This window comes from Lissotriton vulgaris, chromosome 4_1, assembly GCF_964263255.1.
Source record: "Lissotriton vulgaris chromosome 4_1, aLisVul1.2, whole genome shotgun sequence".
NCBI lineage: Eukaryota > Metazoa > Chordata > Amphibia > Caudata > Salamandridae > Lissotriton > Lissotriton vulgaris.
Window position 1 is genome coordinate 808,699,823 of NC_141691.1, and position 16,929 is coordinate 808,716,751.

The 16,929-nt window shown below is 48.6% G+C and overlaps 1 protein-coding gene and 1 pseudogene across 1 annotated transcript; both read left to right on the plus strand.

Moving 5' to 3' along the window:
* Positions 1 to 1,610: 1,610 nt before the first annotated feature.
* Positions 1,611 to 1,763, plus strand: LOC147722612 (5.8S ribosomal RNA; annotated as a pseudogene).
* Positions 1,764 to 12,021: 10,258 nt separating this feature from the next.
* Positions 12,022 to 15,927, plus strand: ID4 (inhibitor of DNA binding 4). Its single transcript, XM_086965141.1, has 3 exons — positions 12,022 to 12,592; positions 13,682 to 13,740; positions 14,630 to 15,927. The coding sequence occupies exons 1-2, from the start codon at positions 12,200 to 12,202 to the stop codon at positions 13,727 to 13,729; spliced, it is 441 nt and encodes a 146-aa protein (XP_086821267.1). The 5' UTR covers positions 12,022 to 12,199; the 3' UTR covers positions 13,730 to 13,740; positions 14,630 to 15,927.
* The last annotated feature ends 1,002 nt before the right edge of the window (positions 15,928 to 16,929 follow it).

Genomic DNA, 16,929 nt, shown 5'->3' on the forward strand with positions numbered 1-16,929 from the left:
TTGGCTTGCTTTAGAAGCTCTGACCAAGCCCCCGATGGGCACTGGGGTGGGAGCCTCCATTCTGGCCTCCATCTTTGGGCAGCTGCTGGCAAAGCACCTGAAACGGGGGCCCAGGGAGGCCTCCCGTGCATGGCCAGCTGCAGGAGCTCCAACCGGGCTCGGAGGCGGGCACTCACAACTTGGGTCCCCCAGCCAGCCTTGTGCCTGATACCCAGCTGGGGTTCCGAGCACCCGTTCTGTAGATTTCCCCATTCCCTCCAAGGAAAAACAAAAACTCTTTCTGTAGGGCACAGCACGAACAGGCGGCAATCATTCAGACCCAGCCATCTGGGCCATCTTGCGCCATGCTTTCCAATGGGGTAATCAGATGGCTGGGCTGTCCTGGAAGTCCCGATGATGGTTCATTTGCTATCCTGAGTCCAGTCAGGGCTCCAGGAGGTCAGGTACGTTCGCACCTTTGGTCCCCTCTGACACTCTGTGCGCACGAATTACAAGTAAGGGGGATAGCCTTTCTCTGGATTATGAGGAACAGGGTACTCCAGACCCCCTTGTGGTCCAGCAGTTCTAAGCTGGGTGCCTTCAGGGCCTGGACTGGTCACTGGTGCCCGCATGGGGCCAGGTCCATGCCTGCCAACCAGCCCTACCTGATAGGCGTTTCCTCCAAGCATGCTTTTCTCGAGAGCATACCGGGACCTGAAGCCGACCTCCCAGCGCAGAGCAGCCGATGATTAAGAGGGACAGCAGGGGGAGGGGAAATTCTTGGCCCGGCGCAGGATGAACCACAGTGAAAGCATTTGCCAACAGTTTTTTAATTCATCAAGAGCGAAAGTCGGAGGTTCAAAGACGATCAGATACCACTCAAGTTCCGACTATAAACAATGCCAACTAGGGATCTGACGGCGTAATTCCCATGACTGGTGAGCAGCTTCTGGGATAGCAAAGTCTTTGGATTCCGATGGGAGTATGGTTGCAAAGCTGAAACTTACAGGAATTGATGGAAGAGTGTCACCAGGAGTGGAATCTGCTGCTTAATTTGACTCAATGCGGGAAACCTAACCCGGCCCGGACCCGGGAAGGATTGACAGACTGTTAGTTCTGTGGGTGGTGGTGCATGGCCATTCTTAGTTGGAGGAGTGATTTGTCTGGTAAATTCCGATGATGAATGAGACTCCTCCATGCTAACTAGTTACACGACCCCCAGCGGTCAGCGTTTAACGTCTTAGAGGGATAAGTGGCATTCAACCACACAAGATCGAGCAATACACGGTCTGTGATGTCCTATGATGTCCGGGGCTGCAAGCCCGATACACTGACGGATCAGCGTGCCTTCCCTTCGCCGACAGGTATGGCTAACCCACTGAACACTGTTCTTTATAAGGATTGGGGATTGCAATTATTTTCCATGTACAAAGAATTCTCAGTGCGGGTACAGGGGTTCCCGGGCCGAGCGCCTGGAAATGCTCTTTGAATCATGGAAACTCACTCTCAGAGGGGAAGCCTAGATGAGATGCCGGTCTGTCTCGCCATGTGGGCAGACACGTGGACAGTGCCGCCTTTCTCGCGCCTCTCCTGTGCTTACAGGTGGGTGAACATTGTGAAAAGTCGCCGGTGACTCTTGGCAGTGGATCACTGGCATGCGTGTCGATGAATAATGCAGCTGGCTGCGAGAATTAGTGTGAATTGCAGGTCACATTGATCATCAACACTTCAAACGCACCTTGAGGCCCTGGGTTCCTCCTAGGGCTATGCCTGTTTGAGGGTTGCTCAATCGTCAATCACCCAAGCCCAGGGGCACGGCTGGGTCTGTCGCAGTGTAGCTCCGCTCCCTTCGTCCTCCCACAAGGTCAGACCAATTGCCTGTTGCAAGATCCCCCCCCCCCCCCCAGTCCTGTCATGCTGGTACATTGCCGGTGTGCCTAGCCTTCCCTCCGACTTTGGCAGGTTGCAGGCTGGTGACCGATTTGCCCCGGGCACATCCCAGGGCACCTGACTGCGTGCCACACATGGCTGTCTCTGGTGTTCTTAGCTGCCCACCTCTGTGACCAGGCTCTGGGATGGGGACCCCCGCCGGGCCGGCAGGGGATCATCTGCCCCACAAGCCTCGGTCTCCGAGCTGGAAAAAGGGGTGCGCTACTGAGACCTTGGCCCCTGCAGCCCAGGGGCTGGTATCCCCGGCTCCCCCACGCTTCATATTCCAACTACGACCTCAGATCAGACAGGGCTGCCTGCTGAATTTAAGCATATTACTGAGTGGAGGAAAAGAAACTAACCAGGATTCTCTAAGTAATGGCGAGTAAAGAGGGAAGAGTGCAGTGCTGAATCCACCCGGCGGTGGGTGCTGGAAATGTGACATGCAGGAAACTGACGCCCCGGCGTCGATCAGGGGGCTCAAGTCTTTTTGATCAAGGCTTTCTCTGTGAAAGGATTTAAACTGGTAGCGGTCACCGGGATCGGGTCCTCTCAGAGTCAAGTTGCTTAAAATTTCAGCCCAAAGCGGGTGCTAAACTCCATCTAAGGCTAAATACGGGCTTGAGACAGATAATCAAGAAGTACCATAAGGTAAAGTTTAAAAGAAACTTGAAGAGAGAGCTCAAGAGGGCGAGAACACGTCAAGAGGTAAATGGGTGGGGTCCGTGCAGTCTGCTCAGAGAATTTAAGACGGTGGGAAGGTCGATCGCCCAGGAGGGTGGACCACCTCGGCGGGATTGCCGCCCTGGTGCTTCCAGCCGTTGCTTATTTCCTCCACAACTGTGCACCACGACAGGCTCTGTGTCAGCTGGGAATGCTTCAGGGTGGCAGGTGGCTCTCCAGTGGAGGCTTTTACAGCTCCCCAGGCAGCAGCTTCGCTGTGTTCGGGGGCTGAGGAGATTCAAATGCCTTCTCATTCTCCCATGGGAACCGCTCCCGGGCCCTCCATGGGTGCGCCAGGTCAGAGAAGGGGCCTCCAGCTCCTGGCGCAACTGCCGACTGGGGCAGACTGTGCTGTGTGCCCAGACCGCATCGCAAATGCCAGATGAGGAGACCCACACTGGGCGCCAGAGGTCTGTGGCAATGTCGGTTACCCACTAGAACCGTCTTGAAACAAGGACTAAGGAATCTAACACATGCGCAAGTTGGAGGGCTGAGCGAAATCCTGTGGTGCAATGAATGTGCTGGTCGGTGCGTGACAGCTGAGGCGGGATCCCACAATAAAGCCAGTGGCGGCTACACCGCTGGCCCATTTCGCCCAATCTGTTGGGGAGGTGGAGCATGAGCGTGCATGAAAAGAAGCAAAAGATGGTGAACTATGTCTGGACAGGGTGAAGTCAGAGGAAACTAAGGTGGAGGTCCTGACATGCAAAGTGGCCATCTGTGCTGGGTATATGGGTGAAAGACTAACTGAAGGAAAGTAGGATCTGCTTCTTATGGTTACCCCCACTTTTTGCTAAATGTAATGCTGTTTTTGACTAGTCTGACTGGGATGCTGCTAATCAGGACCCCAGTCTATCTGCTTTCTCCCTAACCTGTTATGCTATGTACTTACACCCTAGATTGGATACTGGGTTACCCTTGTCAGTCCCTAGTATATGGTGCCCATGTACCCAGGGCATAGGTACCCCAAACGTCTCCAATGGGCTGCAGCATGTATTGTGCCACCCATGAGAGACCATTGAAAATGGATCTACAGTCCTGCAGTTGCAGCCTGTGTAAGTTGGTGCATTCACCACTTATGTAAGATATAGGTTTACTATATCTAACGGTCACCAGACTTAAAGCCTATAAGTCAGCCCTCTATCAGGCCTTTATAATCCTGAGGGCAAGATGCTTGATTCTAAGTGAGAGGGTGCCCTTGCATGAGCAGGACACCCCTGCAGCCAACAGAATCCATTCTCCCAGGTTGTCAGTGAAGCAGCCATATACTACTTTATAGAGGCATTACCTGACCGTGCGATAACTATCTTGAAAACGGCGGCACCAAACCTTATCAATTTTGGTGTCAAACATGTTGGAATCATACCTTCCACACTGTTACCGGTGTGGGAGGTATGATTCCACCCACTGGGAGAGCCCTCCGTTAGGCTCTCGTTGTTCCTGGTACCAGCCTTCTAGCCTTGTACTGGCGAAAAGAAGGAGTCAGGTCCTAATCGGGACTGAGGGGGGCTGGACCATACTATAATGAGGAAGAAATAGAAGATGCCCACACCTCATGAAATAAACAATTATTCAAAAAAGCACGTGTAACTGAATGGCACATGTGGTGTACAAATACATACAATTATTAACAATTATGACAATTGATGAAAAACATAAGAACACAGGACAAAAATATTGACACATTTAGTAATTCATGGTTAAATGTGAATGCCTGTTTTGAAACCATCAAAGCAAAGCAAAGCTCTTGCCCCCCTTTTCACTTTGCTTTGATGGTTTCAAAACAGGCATTCACATTTAACCATGAATTACTAAATGTGTCAATATTTTTGTTCTTTGTTCTTATGTTTTTCATCAATTGTCATTGTTCATAATTGTTAATAATTGTATGTATTTGTAAAACCACTGTGTTGATTGTGTGGGTTTACCCCTTTTTCTGCTTTTCAAAAAATATTTTGCTGAAAAAAATTTAAAAAATACTAGTAGTTGGTATAAATAAATGTACCTCCACATGTGCCATTCAATTACACATGCTTTTTTGAATAATTGTTTATTTCATGAGGTGTGGGCATCTTCTATTTCTTCCTCATTCTAGCCCTGTACAGCACAAAATGATGGCTGCCAACCAGAGACACATTTCTACCCTCCTGCTGCTGAGCCAAGCTCGAGCAGGAGAAGGCAGGACAATAGGCATTCTGTCAAAGGGAGGTGTGACCACCTCCCAGACAGGATTTAGTGTATTAGGGCTGTGTGGGTATGCTTGCGAGCACCTGGAAGTCTGCATGAAGAGTACATTTGATGTACCTGTGGATAGTCCAGTTCATACAAGTCATGGGAGCCATTGGCTCCACATCTGGCGCCAAACTGGACATTGGACATGGGAATAACCTCCCCCCTGTCCAGACCCTAGAGGGTCCCCTGAATCTTCCCAACCCTTTCCTTAGGGTACTTAAGGGCTCACCTGGGTATCGGTCCCTAGATTTGTTGTGGACAAGATTCAGAACTGAAACCACTGCACTTCGACCGTCTGGGCACCCTGGACTTCGCTGGACTTCGTTTGAGCCTGACTTCATCTACCTTTCAGTCTGCTGCCTCGTCTGTGCCTGTGCACAAAACAGGGTCCGTGAAGGGCCTGTGTAGCATCCAAGACACCTGAAGATAGTCTCACTTGGAGTGAAGGAATCACTCCCCTGCATTCACAGGCACCGCAACACTGCTGACCGGTCTGCTGATCCCAATCCCCTACAGACTCTCAAGGGTTCAACAACACAGGAGGTGGATTTCCATATCCACTGAGTGCCGAGCTGCCCTCTCACTCAGTTTGAGGTCAGAATCCCTTGTGGAGACTGCAATACCTGAACCCCTGTGCACTGCATACTTTTGCAAGTACAATGCTTGTTGGCAATTCTGCAGCAAGTGCATTGGGCTCCAAGTAGCCCCAACCTTTGGCAACTTCTCCTGCAAAGATATTCAACCACATCGCACCGTGGGTTCCATTGTTTTGTAAAGCTGCCCGAGGTCCTCCTGCGACTTCTGTGTCTGCGTCCTGTGGGTCCTGCAGAGGATCAACTACGACTTCTTTGGGCTCCTCAGATTGCTCTGAGTTGCCCTGACTCCCCAGGTTGTGGTGAATCTCCTGGACCTTGCTGGTCCTCTTCCTGCAACTTCCTGACTTTCTGCGTGGGTTGCTTTTGCCAAGGTTTGTTGGTGCTCCTGCCAGACACTGACCCCTCAGTACTCAACATCCTTTATCCTTTATGGGACAGCTCATATTTGGCTCCTGGTTGTCCTCAGCATCGCCTGGTCCCCACAGCTGTGAGTCAAGGCCATCGATATCTATCCTGAAGCACCCGACATTGGTGCGCATTCGTCTACCGACCCCCTGGTCACTGTCAAGTGACCCAGACTCTGTCCCCTATGCTTTCAGGTACTCTTCATCAAGAATCCAAGTTTGGATTACCATGGACACTTTCTCCCTTTCCAGCAGCAGTACTTTCCTGAAGTCCTTCATTGGGTCAGACGGCGGTTTCCGACTCCACTTCACACCTATGCACCCGGCTTCCCTGGGATAGGTAACTTGGGTACCTTGGTATCCACAGGTGGGGTGGTTCTCCAACCTTCTGTCTTCCACGGGGTGTCTTCACGGTCCAATGGGAACGGTCCTTAATCTTTAAACATGGAACCAAGACTTGCACTTAGACTTGTACGGAGAACGCAGTAATGTACTCACACTGCACACGCTCTCCGTGGGGTCCCTATCTACTCCCTTGGATGGTTCCTTGGGGTCCCAGCACTTCTATGTCCTCTCGACATTGTCCTTACTTGAGTTGTGGTCCTTATACCACTTTTTTAGTATATGGTTCGGTTCCCCCCTGGGGCCCGCTGTGTATTAGTTCTATTTACTGTGATTTCTTTGCTATAATATTGTGTGCTACGTGTATATCTCCACGTGGGAGATACTGAAGCGTACTAGAGAGTATTATATAATAAATACATATTCACTTTGTGTGGTTCTCTTTCATTTAATCTATACTATAAGATTGAATTCTGGTAAAACAAGCTGCTTTACACTCTTTCAAGACTAAGCCTGAAGGCTGCTCTCCACAGCTACCACTTGGATAGCTTTCTAAGGTTGTCTGAGACCTCTTAAATCACCATAAGGGTTGTCTGGGCTGGTGCAAGGTGCCCACTTACAAGTGGACATCATATACCAGGCCAGCTTCTCACACAAATCAAACAGTCTAGTAGCTGGTTCACTCTGAAGTTTCCTCAGGATAGCTGGCGCTCAGAACCCTAAGTTTTATCTGGTAAAGCGAATGATTGGAGGTCGTGGGGTTGAAATGATCGCAACCTAGTCTCAAACTTTAAATGGGTAAGAAACCCCGCTCGCTGGCGTGGAGCAGAGGATGGAATGCAAATGTCTAGTGGACCACTTTTGGTAAGCATAACTAGTGCTGCGGGATGAACCGAACGCCAGGTTAAGGTGCCCGACGCCCATCAGACCCCAGAAAATGTGTTAGTTGATGTAGACAAGAGGACGGTGGCCATAAAAGTCAGAATCCAATAAGGAGTGAGAAACAAATCACCTGCCAAAACAACTAGCCATGAAAATGGATGGCGCTGGCGCACTGGGTCCATGCCCGGCTGTCGCAGATGCTGAGAGCTGCGGGGGATAAGCCGCAATGAGTAGGAGAGCCGCCGTGGTGCGCCCAGAAGACCGGGGTAAGGGCCAAAGTGGAGCAGCCGCAGGTGCAGATCTTGGTGGTATCAGAAAATATTCAAACAAGAAGGCTGAAGTGGCGTCCCGAGGCCCACCATGTGTGCAAGTGCCTGGGACAGGGTCCCCCCGGCAAATGGGGTCTCCCCTGCATGGTCTGGTTCAGACGCTCCGGCTGGGCCCTAAGGCTGGGTGTTCCCACCCTGGGCTCCTTACTCCACATGCCTTCAAAAATCATAAAAATGTTACTAGACTTGCAGGTCGAGTAACTTGAATAAACTCCATATCTTTTGCCTATTTTAGAAATACATAGGTTTCCTTGATACCTATTTTTCACATTTTAAATTTTGCCAAATAAATTATTATAAACAGGGTACAAAAAGAAAAAACATTTCAGGGTGCAGCTCAGTGATTGGCTCTGCATTCCTCAGGTTCTTGGAGAACATACAAGTCTTACATATCCCCGCAACTAAAAGAGTCCAGTGGATGTATTGGTAAATCGATTTTGAAAATCTGCCATAATCAGAAGTTTCAGATGAAAACAAAGACACAAATAGCAGGTTTTTTTTACCCCATTTCAATATTGTTTTATTTCAACTGGTACTTTTTATAGGAAAACCTTGAAGGATGTTCACGTATGACCCCTTGCTGAATTCAGAATGTGCCTACTTTTCAGGAAAATATAGCTTTCTGGGATCCACTATGGGTTTCACACCCAACTGTACCACTAACTGGAAGGAGGTTGAAAGCACAAAAATTAGAAAAATTGACTATTTCCCAGATGGACGTCCATTAAATGTGCACTCGGCAGTTGTGACTACAGGGCCTTTTGGGATCTAGTTAAAACGGGTAAGGTTGAGCGTTGCGATGCTATAGTGCCCAATTTAAGTGAAGAGGTTTGGAACTCACACACTTTAAAAATTTGTATTCCCAAACCACTAGGCCACTATCCACCGCCCTTTCTTTCACACCTAAGGGGACATTTGTCTCCTCCGACTCCGGTAGTCCTAACTTGATAGCCCCGCCCTGTACTATGAAAGAAGTAGTTGCGGTCTTGAAGAGCATACCCTCAGGAAAAGCCCCCGGTTTGGATAGAATCCCTGGAGATCTGTTTCGCAGTGAACCGAAGGTATGGGCTCCCTACATTTGGGTGCTGTTCAGTGCCATTCTTCAGGGTATGGAGGTACCGCACACGTGGCTAGGGGCAGGCATTATACCCATATTTGAAAAGGGCTCCCCTCTTGACCCGGCGAACTATCATCCGATTACTTTGATAGACGTCCTACAAAAACTGTTCGCCCGCTTCCTATTATCGAGGCTGCAGTCTTGGATGGACGAGTATCGGATTCTTACTCCCCTACAGGCTGGTTTCCGTGCCAAGGTCTCTACCATCAACCAACTTTTTAGACTTCAATTAATTCACTGGAAAGCTGTGGTTATGGAGGGGGGTAGTTTGTATTTGATATTCGTAGACTTAAGATCTGCATCTGATTTGCTCCAAAGAGATAAGCTCTGGGCCATATTGAAAGATATGGGTATTCCTTTATATCTCTGCCACCTGCTTCAACGTTTGCACCAAGGCACCTTTGTAAGGGTACGGTATGGGAAAAAGGGGGAACTTTCTGCACCATTTCCTGTGGAAAGGGGGGTTAGGCAAGGGTGTGTCCTGGCCCCCACCCTCTTTTCTCTTTTTCTTAATGGCTTGATTGCTGACCTCCTGGGCAAGAAAGATTTTGATTCTCCTCGATTGGCAGATCGCAAGATACCAGCTCTCATGTTCGCTGATGACACGCTCCTTTTGTCAAAATCACCAATGGGCATCCAGCGAACATTGGAAGTGTTCTGTCAATTTTGTAAAAATAAAAATTTCGAGATCAATCTCTCCAAAACTAAATACATGGTTTTTTGAGCCAGCACAGTAAACTGCCCTCACCCTCATATAGATGGTATGGCCCTTGAGAGAACTTCTACATTTGACTATCTAGGGGTGACCCTGAATGACCGGATGGATTGGGGGACAGGGTTGTCCAGGGTGCGACGCTAGAGTAGAGTCTGACTTGCATGTCTTACTATTCTGCCCTTTATATAAAAAGGCCAGAGTTAAATGGATTGTTCAATTGTGTAAGAACCTGGGCCTTAGGAATTATCTGGAGGTGTACAGAATTCTAAAATACGATCCATCCTTTTTGATGGCATTTGTCACCTCCAGGTTCCTATCTATGTGGTGTACTAGGCGTGCAAAGATTAAATCAACGGAAATAGGGAGATGCGTGGTAGCTTTTTCTCCCTTACAGACCTGAAATGTGGGATGACTATTGGTCCTATCTGATGGTTACAGTCCTAGCCTACAATATTGTATTTACCTGATTATCTAATTGTACTGTTTGTCGGTTTTTAATTGATTTTATGGCATTTTATCTGATTGTTTTAACTTCATATTTGAAGCATTATAGACTTAATGGGTGATATTTCATTTATGTATTGTTGCCTTTTATCTCTGTTGGTCATGGAATACCTTGAATATTGCTTTTTATTGAAATCCTTGTACTGCTTTTATGGCCGTATGGCCGATAATAAAGCTTATTTGACTGACTGATTATATTCCATTAAAATGTCAAAACAATGTTGAAAAATGTGGGTTTCTGATTCAAGTCTGCCAGTTCCTGAAAGTTGGGAAGATGATGATTTTAGCACCACAAACCCTACGTTTATGCCATTAGCAGAAAAAAATGACACTTTCCCAACAACCCCACAATTTAGCTGTATTTTGGCTATTTTCTCTGTCCCCTCCAGGGGAATCCACAAACCCTGGGTATCTTTATAATCACCAGGATGTAGGAGAAAAAGGACGCAAATGTGTTGTGTATACCTTATGTGGACAAAAACTTATGGGGGCCTGAGTGCGAACAACCCCAAATCGCCAAAAAAGGCTTATCACAGGGGGAAAAGGCCTAGCAGCAAAGCGGTTAAAAGCCCTCTGTAAGCACCTGTTCTGATGACAGCATGCGCCGCTTTGTATATAATGCTGGCATTTGCTTGAGTACACTGGTTGCATTGGGAATTTGCAAAGCCACTGTAATTGTGTAATTCTGCAGCTCTGGCATTTTCACATAAGTATGGATTTGTCACATGTGCTGCACAATTGCCCTTTTGTTGTATAATTTGCTAATTTCAACATAAGTTTGTTTTTATAGCTCAAACAGATCAAAAGTTGCTATAAAAACGTGTGGTGCCACACTCTGGTAGATCCTTTGCAAGGACTAACTGGTCACTCTCAGTTGCTGATTGTCATATTCAGGTGTTACATTGGTAAAATGGGGCACTTACTCAGTCAGCATTAATCCTTGAAAATTTCGAAATAATACTGACACAGATGTGCCAAGTCATTTGTCTTTTTTTGCTGCTTTACTTAGTCAACCCTGATGTGCAAATCGCTACCCCTTGACAAATAAATCCAGTGTCCTGGGTATGTGTTACAATGCAAGTTTGTTGAATAGATGAATAACACATCCAATAAGTAGAAAGTGGATTTAATGCAATAGCAGAGCAGGTACACAGCCAGACAGGTTAGCAGTCAGGGGTAACTGACTACATTAGAATACAGCACATAGGAACGCTCTGAGCAGAATGTGGAATGAACATAGTTAAAGCAAGTTGCAGTGATGAGGCTGACGCTTAGGGTACATGTAAAATACCTCTAATGTATGCCCGTGCTAAAGGTACACACAAAAGTGGGAAGAAGCATTCCAAGATGTTTGATGCAACCCTTCTAGAAGAGACGACTGTCCAACATCCAGAAATGTCCTGCTGTTTCAGACAGTCACAATAGGATGTGCTCATTTCAGACAGCTAAGCAGGCACATAGAAGACGCTAAATCTAACACCCTTGCAGCATACCTCTTCAGCTGTCGATCCACTTGGGAGCGTGCCTCGTCCATATCTGGAATCCCAAGTTTTCCACGGGGAATCAGGTCAAATATTGATTATTTTCACAGGAAAGGGAAGAGATCTGTCATGCGTGCGACGAGACAGGGTCCTGCAGTGGAACACTAGATTGTGGTGCCTTTGTACTCACATTTTAATAATATGAATTTAAAATGCAAACGGTTAAATGATTTTGAACCTGCAAATCCGTTTACCTAAAGGTACATTTAAATTAAATCTTGAGACTGAAGAGTCTGTCCCCTCTGAAAAGAATACAAAAGACCACAGAGCAGTTAGGCGAGAGGTCACGGCAAACACCTAAAACGTTACCATAAAAAACGCAGGCGGATACCCGAGCATGACAGCTACCCCCCAAGCAGGGGAGCGTTCGCTCGGGCTCGAGTCTCTCCAATGCTGGGTAGCCGAGGGTGGGCCGCCCCCTACAGGCACCGGCTCGCACCCCACGCACCTCACGGGTAAGCCTGGCTCCCGTCTGTCCCGTTTGCTGCCCGGCTCCTCGCGCGCCAGACCCCCCACGGCGCCCAGGGAATGGACCTGTCTCCCGATTGGCTGTCACCTCCGTTCCAGGGCTCGCAAGACGCCCGACGATCCGATTGGCTCCGCTCCCTGACAGGCCCTCCCCTTCTGCCATTATTCCCCTCACCGTACTAGCCTTCAGAAGGCTTCTCGGGGTTCTATTTGCCCCGCCCACCTCGTGCTTATAAAAGAAGCGGCGGTTGAGTGCTACTGACAGTGCAGCTGGTGCGTGGAATGCTTAACCGTTGGAGCTGCTCTGAAAGAGGCAGTTACGAGCACGGCGCGTGCGTCTGTTGTTGTCTGTAAAGCTAAGGGGAGACTAAGACGCACATCTCTCATCCACGAGAACTGACCGGATCTCCGGCCGCCCCTCCGTCCCCTGCCCGTCCAATGAAAGCCGTCGCCCCCCTGCCGCCGCCGCCCCAGAGCCGGAGATCCCCCACGGCTGCCCTCTTGGGCTGTGGAGAGCTGGCCGTGCGCCACCTGTACTCCCCGGAGCCGAGTCTGGCGCTGGGCAGGATGCAACCGCCGCCGGATTGTGGAGCGGGGCCCGGCGAGGAGCCGCCCGCTCTGTGCCTGCTGCAACACGACATGGAGGGCTGCTACAGCCGCCTGCGGAGGCTGGTGCCTTCCATCCCTCAGCACCGCCGTGTCAGCCGGGTGGAGATCCTCCAGCACGTCATTGACTACATCCTGGACCTGCAGCTGGCCCTGGACACGCACCCTGCACTGCGGCCGCCAGCCCCCACCAGGACCCCCCTGGCAGACCTCAACACAGACCCGGTGAGACCTGGGGTGCGTGGAAGTGACTGGCCAGGATGCAATCATCCTGAATGGTGATCTGATGAGATATGGTGTGTGGGATGACACTGGGGGTGTGTGGGGTCCATCCCAGGGGGTCTGTCTGCCTTGCATGACTGTCCTGTGTTCGTACTTCTGGACTGGTGCCCTGTGTACGCAATAAGCTGCTAACACTCGTGGGCACGATTGATGCATGTGCATTCCGTCCTCTACAGGATGGGGTGTTGCCTGCTGACGGGCTGTCAGTGTCTCCCTGTGTATGATGGTCTCGTGTGCACAATGGGCCAGTGCCCTTGCGAAACCTGGGCTGGTGTGCTGGTGTTGTCCCCGTGCACATGACAGGCTGGTCATGCCTGCTATGTTGCGGGAGGGGCCTGCACAGGTCTTTGCATTGTCTGCCCCTTATCCCCTGCACAGTGAGGGCTGCTTCGCCTATCCTGCAAATGCACGGATTGGTACCCCTCCCCCGTCTTTGCTGGAATTCTGTATCCGTCCTTTGTATGAAACCTGTCATACTGTCTCAGCTGCGGTGCGACTGGCCACGTCTCTTACTCGCGTCAAAATATCCACCCCATCAACCCCCTAGTCACGGGTTACAAGAGGTGAATGTGCCTCGTTGCCAGATGTCAAATTATAAGCGCCCCCAGTCAGCCCTGCACCCTTCCTCCACCTGTCATATAAAGCGTCACATCGCCAGACAACCCACGTCTCCCACTGCAGGGAGGCTCGATGTCTTAAAAAACACAGGTTCTTTTATTACCACAACGTGAAGTATCATTCCACCCATACCCAATAGCCCTGGAAAGTACACCCCCTTACCTTAGTGTTTTTATACAGAGTAAACAGTTCAGTGTTTTGTATGGCCCGAATGGATGCGCTCTCTCTCAATTGATTTACCAAACTTGGTGTGTCCCGATCCGCAGCTGTAAGGCCTATCCGGTCGGTGGGTGGGGACCGAGGGCAACCTTTCCTTTTAGAGGAGAATCTAGTGTGATCGGGGTGTGTTGGTCATATACACCTGAGGTAACATGTACTGACCGTCTCCTGCTCTTCTGTTTTCTGTTTTTTTAGGCGGCTTCTGTGGTCAACAAACAGGGAGACAGCATCCTGTGCCGCTGAGTTGCTGCAAGGTGAGTCTTATCTCCACCCCTCACCTCTGGGTACATGCGGGCTCCATCCACCTCGCCACTCCATTCCATTGCATGTGCACTAGAGACCATACTACTGCCTCTCCGGGGTGGTACCCAGCAGGGTTACGTGAGGCTAACGTATGTATCTATCAGCGTACCATAATCGTAAAACAGGCCTATGTGACAACCCATCAGTTTTATCTGCATTATTAATTGGTTATGAGGTGCGGGAGAAAAAAAATCACTTATGTTTTCTGGAAATTCTAAATATGCGAACCCGGGTGTGCAGTTTATCCCTTTTCCAACCAAGAATGCCTGTGTTGAGTTTAATCGATGCTGTATTGGGAAGCCCGACCAACGCCCGCACTTTAATTTAACTGTCAATCTAGAAAACGTAATTTATAAACCCTTAGTATGTATATTTAATATGTTGGCTCTTCTGCAGCCCAGCCGAGCACGCACCCTGCCGATGAGGGGTCCCTGGGAAGAGATTAGGTTGAATGTGGCAGTGAGAGGTTTAATATGTTATTTATTAACCCGCTGGTTCATTACCCTCCATTTCAATGAGTGGCCCCCGTGCACGCGTTGAACGCATCCTGGTTTCCATAGAGAGGTCAGCGGGTGTGCCCGTACCTTATACTGTTAGCAGAGACCCCTGTGCAGTGGTACCACCCCCGAGGCAGTGTGGTTTCTTTTCAGCCTGGGCACTGCGCCCGCTGCCGCAGGGGAGCTTCGCCCTGGGAAGCCCCGCTCCTCTCGCAGCCCGGCCCTCTTTTTTTCTGTTTTTGGGCTGTTGATCAAGCGTGTCCCGTGTTTTTGTTGGTGGCGCCAGTCAGTCTGGAAGCAGCGAGGTTCACACACCCCCTTCTATTCATTCCTCTTCCCACAGGTGTGCGGCCCAGGCTGAGCCAGGAGGAGAGGCAGAGGCTCCGCCGACCCGGAAGGAGACAAAGCAACCCCTATTGGCGGAGCCCAACCAACGAGACCATCCACCAACCCCAAGCCACCCGCACCAGCCACCCGCAGAGGCGTCTTCACATTCATCGTGTGTGTGTATGTTCATTGTGCACTGGGTGCAAATCTACGTGTCTGGACTGGAGCGAAAGGCACACTTTCTACGTGTAATTACAACTTAAGCTTTACTAACCCACCGGTTCATTGTAGATACCTTTAACGAGACATCTATTGTTTTAAAATAGATGATTTTCTTGAAGCTAGGGAGTGGGGAATGCATTCTTTTGTCCCACGCCCCCCTTGCACGAATGTTACATATTGTATAGGCGAACGATGGCATTTCATAATGTGTATATAGAGATGTTCTATACGTGGAAGTGAGAGAAGTTATATGCTTTAATAGACTACTGTAATTATGGAATATTTTTAATTAAAATATTATTTTTATGTAAATACATTTTTTAACGAGTGGGGATGTCACTCGTAAAAACAATAATGTTGACCTCGTTTGGAAGCTGCTCTTATGATATAGAATGTGTTTCATTCCCCCCTCCCTCCTCCCCAGTGTCCATGTGCACTATAAATGTACCTCTTCTAGGGAGCGCCCCGCATGATTGCATGACATGAAATGTCCCAGGTCGCGACTACATGGAGTTCGTGTGCGCAGTCGAGACTTTTGGTACGTCATACCTCTCCTGACCTTCGTTGTGCCCCCCCCCCCCCTCCTCATGTAGACGGTAGATGGTAAAAATGCCCCCCTTTTATGTTCAGTATGCTAGAAGGAGCAGAACTCGGTTTAACATTGTTCCAGCATCGTTCTTAGCCCCCAAAAATCCATGCGACACTTCTTTCTCCTTGCTGTGCGTGAACATGACCTTCGCTGTGTGGCATGCTGCATTTTGTGTGAGGAAGAGGCAGTCTTCTGCTTGCAACCAAAGGGCAATAGCTAACTATAACTGTAGAGTCGCTGCTTTTTTAATTTCCTTCAAAGAAACCGAAAGGGCAGTTTATATATTACAGCTGAAAACCTCATGGAGCGGTGTTAATCTTAAAAGACCGTTTTAATCTGATTTAGATAGACCAAAATTTCTAATGACCTAATCAAGATTGTTTTTTTTTTCTGTGTACAGTCTTGTTTTATTTCCATTACAGCTGTTTACAGTTGAAAGACTTTAATATGTGAGGTGTAATTTTTACATATGAGCATTAAACTAGATTCTACCTGTCTTGGAACACGTTTGTGGGTTTCTTTTTTTTTTTTTTATTGCTGCCCATCCATTGTGCACGTTCAATGTATATGGAACTCTGGGGCGCTGATGTTGTACTTGGTCACTATATATTGATTATGTACTTAAAATTGAGCCTGCTGGAGCTTGATTTAGGGTGGTATCATAATAGCACATTTAAAACGGAGGCAATTCATTTCCACCATGTATAGTTTCCACTGACTGATTATCTAGCGCAGCATTTTACCATATCCACAGTACTGGTAATTCCGCCGGAGGGTGGTGTAAATATATTACCGCAGCTTTGTGGCGGTTTATACATTGCACAGCCTTCCTAAATGGCTCCATCATTGTTTGTTACAAGATACTTATCAGATCTCTAATGCACTAGCCATTTTATGTGCTTTTATGAATGTGAATGTCTAAGGATATTTGAGGTAGCTTTGCATTCTAAGTCGCTTTGCAACAAATACAAAAAAATGGCAGTAGCTCCTACGTGGGACATTTTCTGCAATTCCTGTAGAGCAGGCTGCTGTGATGTGATGGACCTCACCCAAAATTATGAGTAACTCCTCAGCATGAAGTGTTTCAGGTCCAACTGGAGGTTCAAAGGTACGAATAGATCGTTGAGACCCCTTGTTTGTTCATTCATTATTTGAAGTTGCTTGAGGACTTCCAGGACACAAGGTCTTGTGCACAGTGCAATGATGGCAGCCTAACCACACCGAGTCTTATTTCAGTACGGTCGTCTAGTATGAAGCAGTCTAGAAGTTTTGGGGACAATTCAAGTTGGTGACCCCTTGTTTAGCCCCAGACGTATGAAAATGTAGCGAAGGCAATTCTGCGCACAAAGCGTGCGCTACCCAGGTGTGGTCGGGGTCACCAGAGGTGTTCTACTGAATTTTTAGCTTTGCTTGGTAGTGTAAGGTACAGGATGGGGGTCTGTGGTTGTATGTGGCATGTTCTTGCTGTGTATGAGCTTTGCCACACCATTTTGAATTCTGTCCAG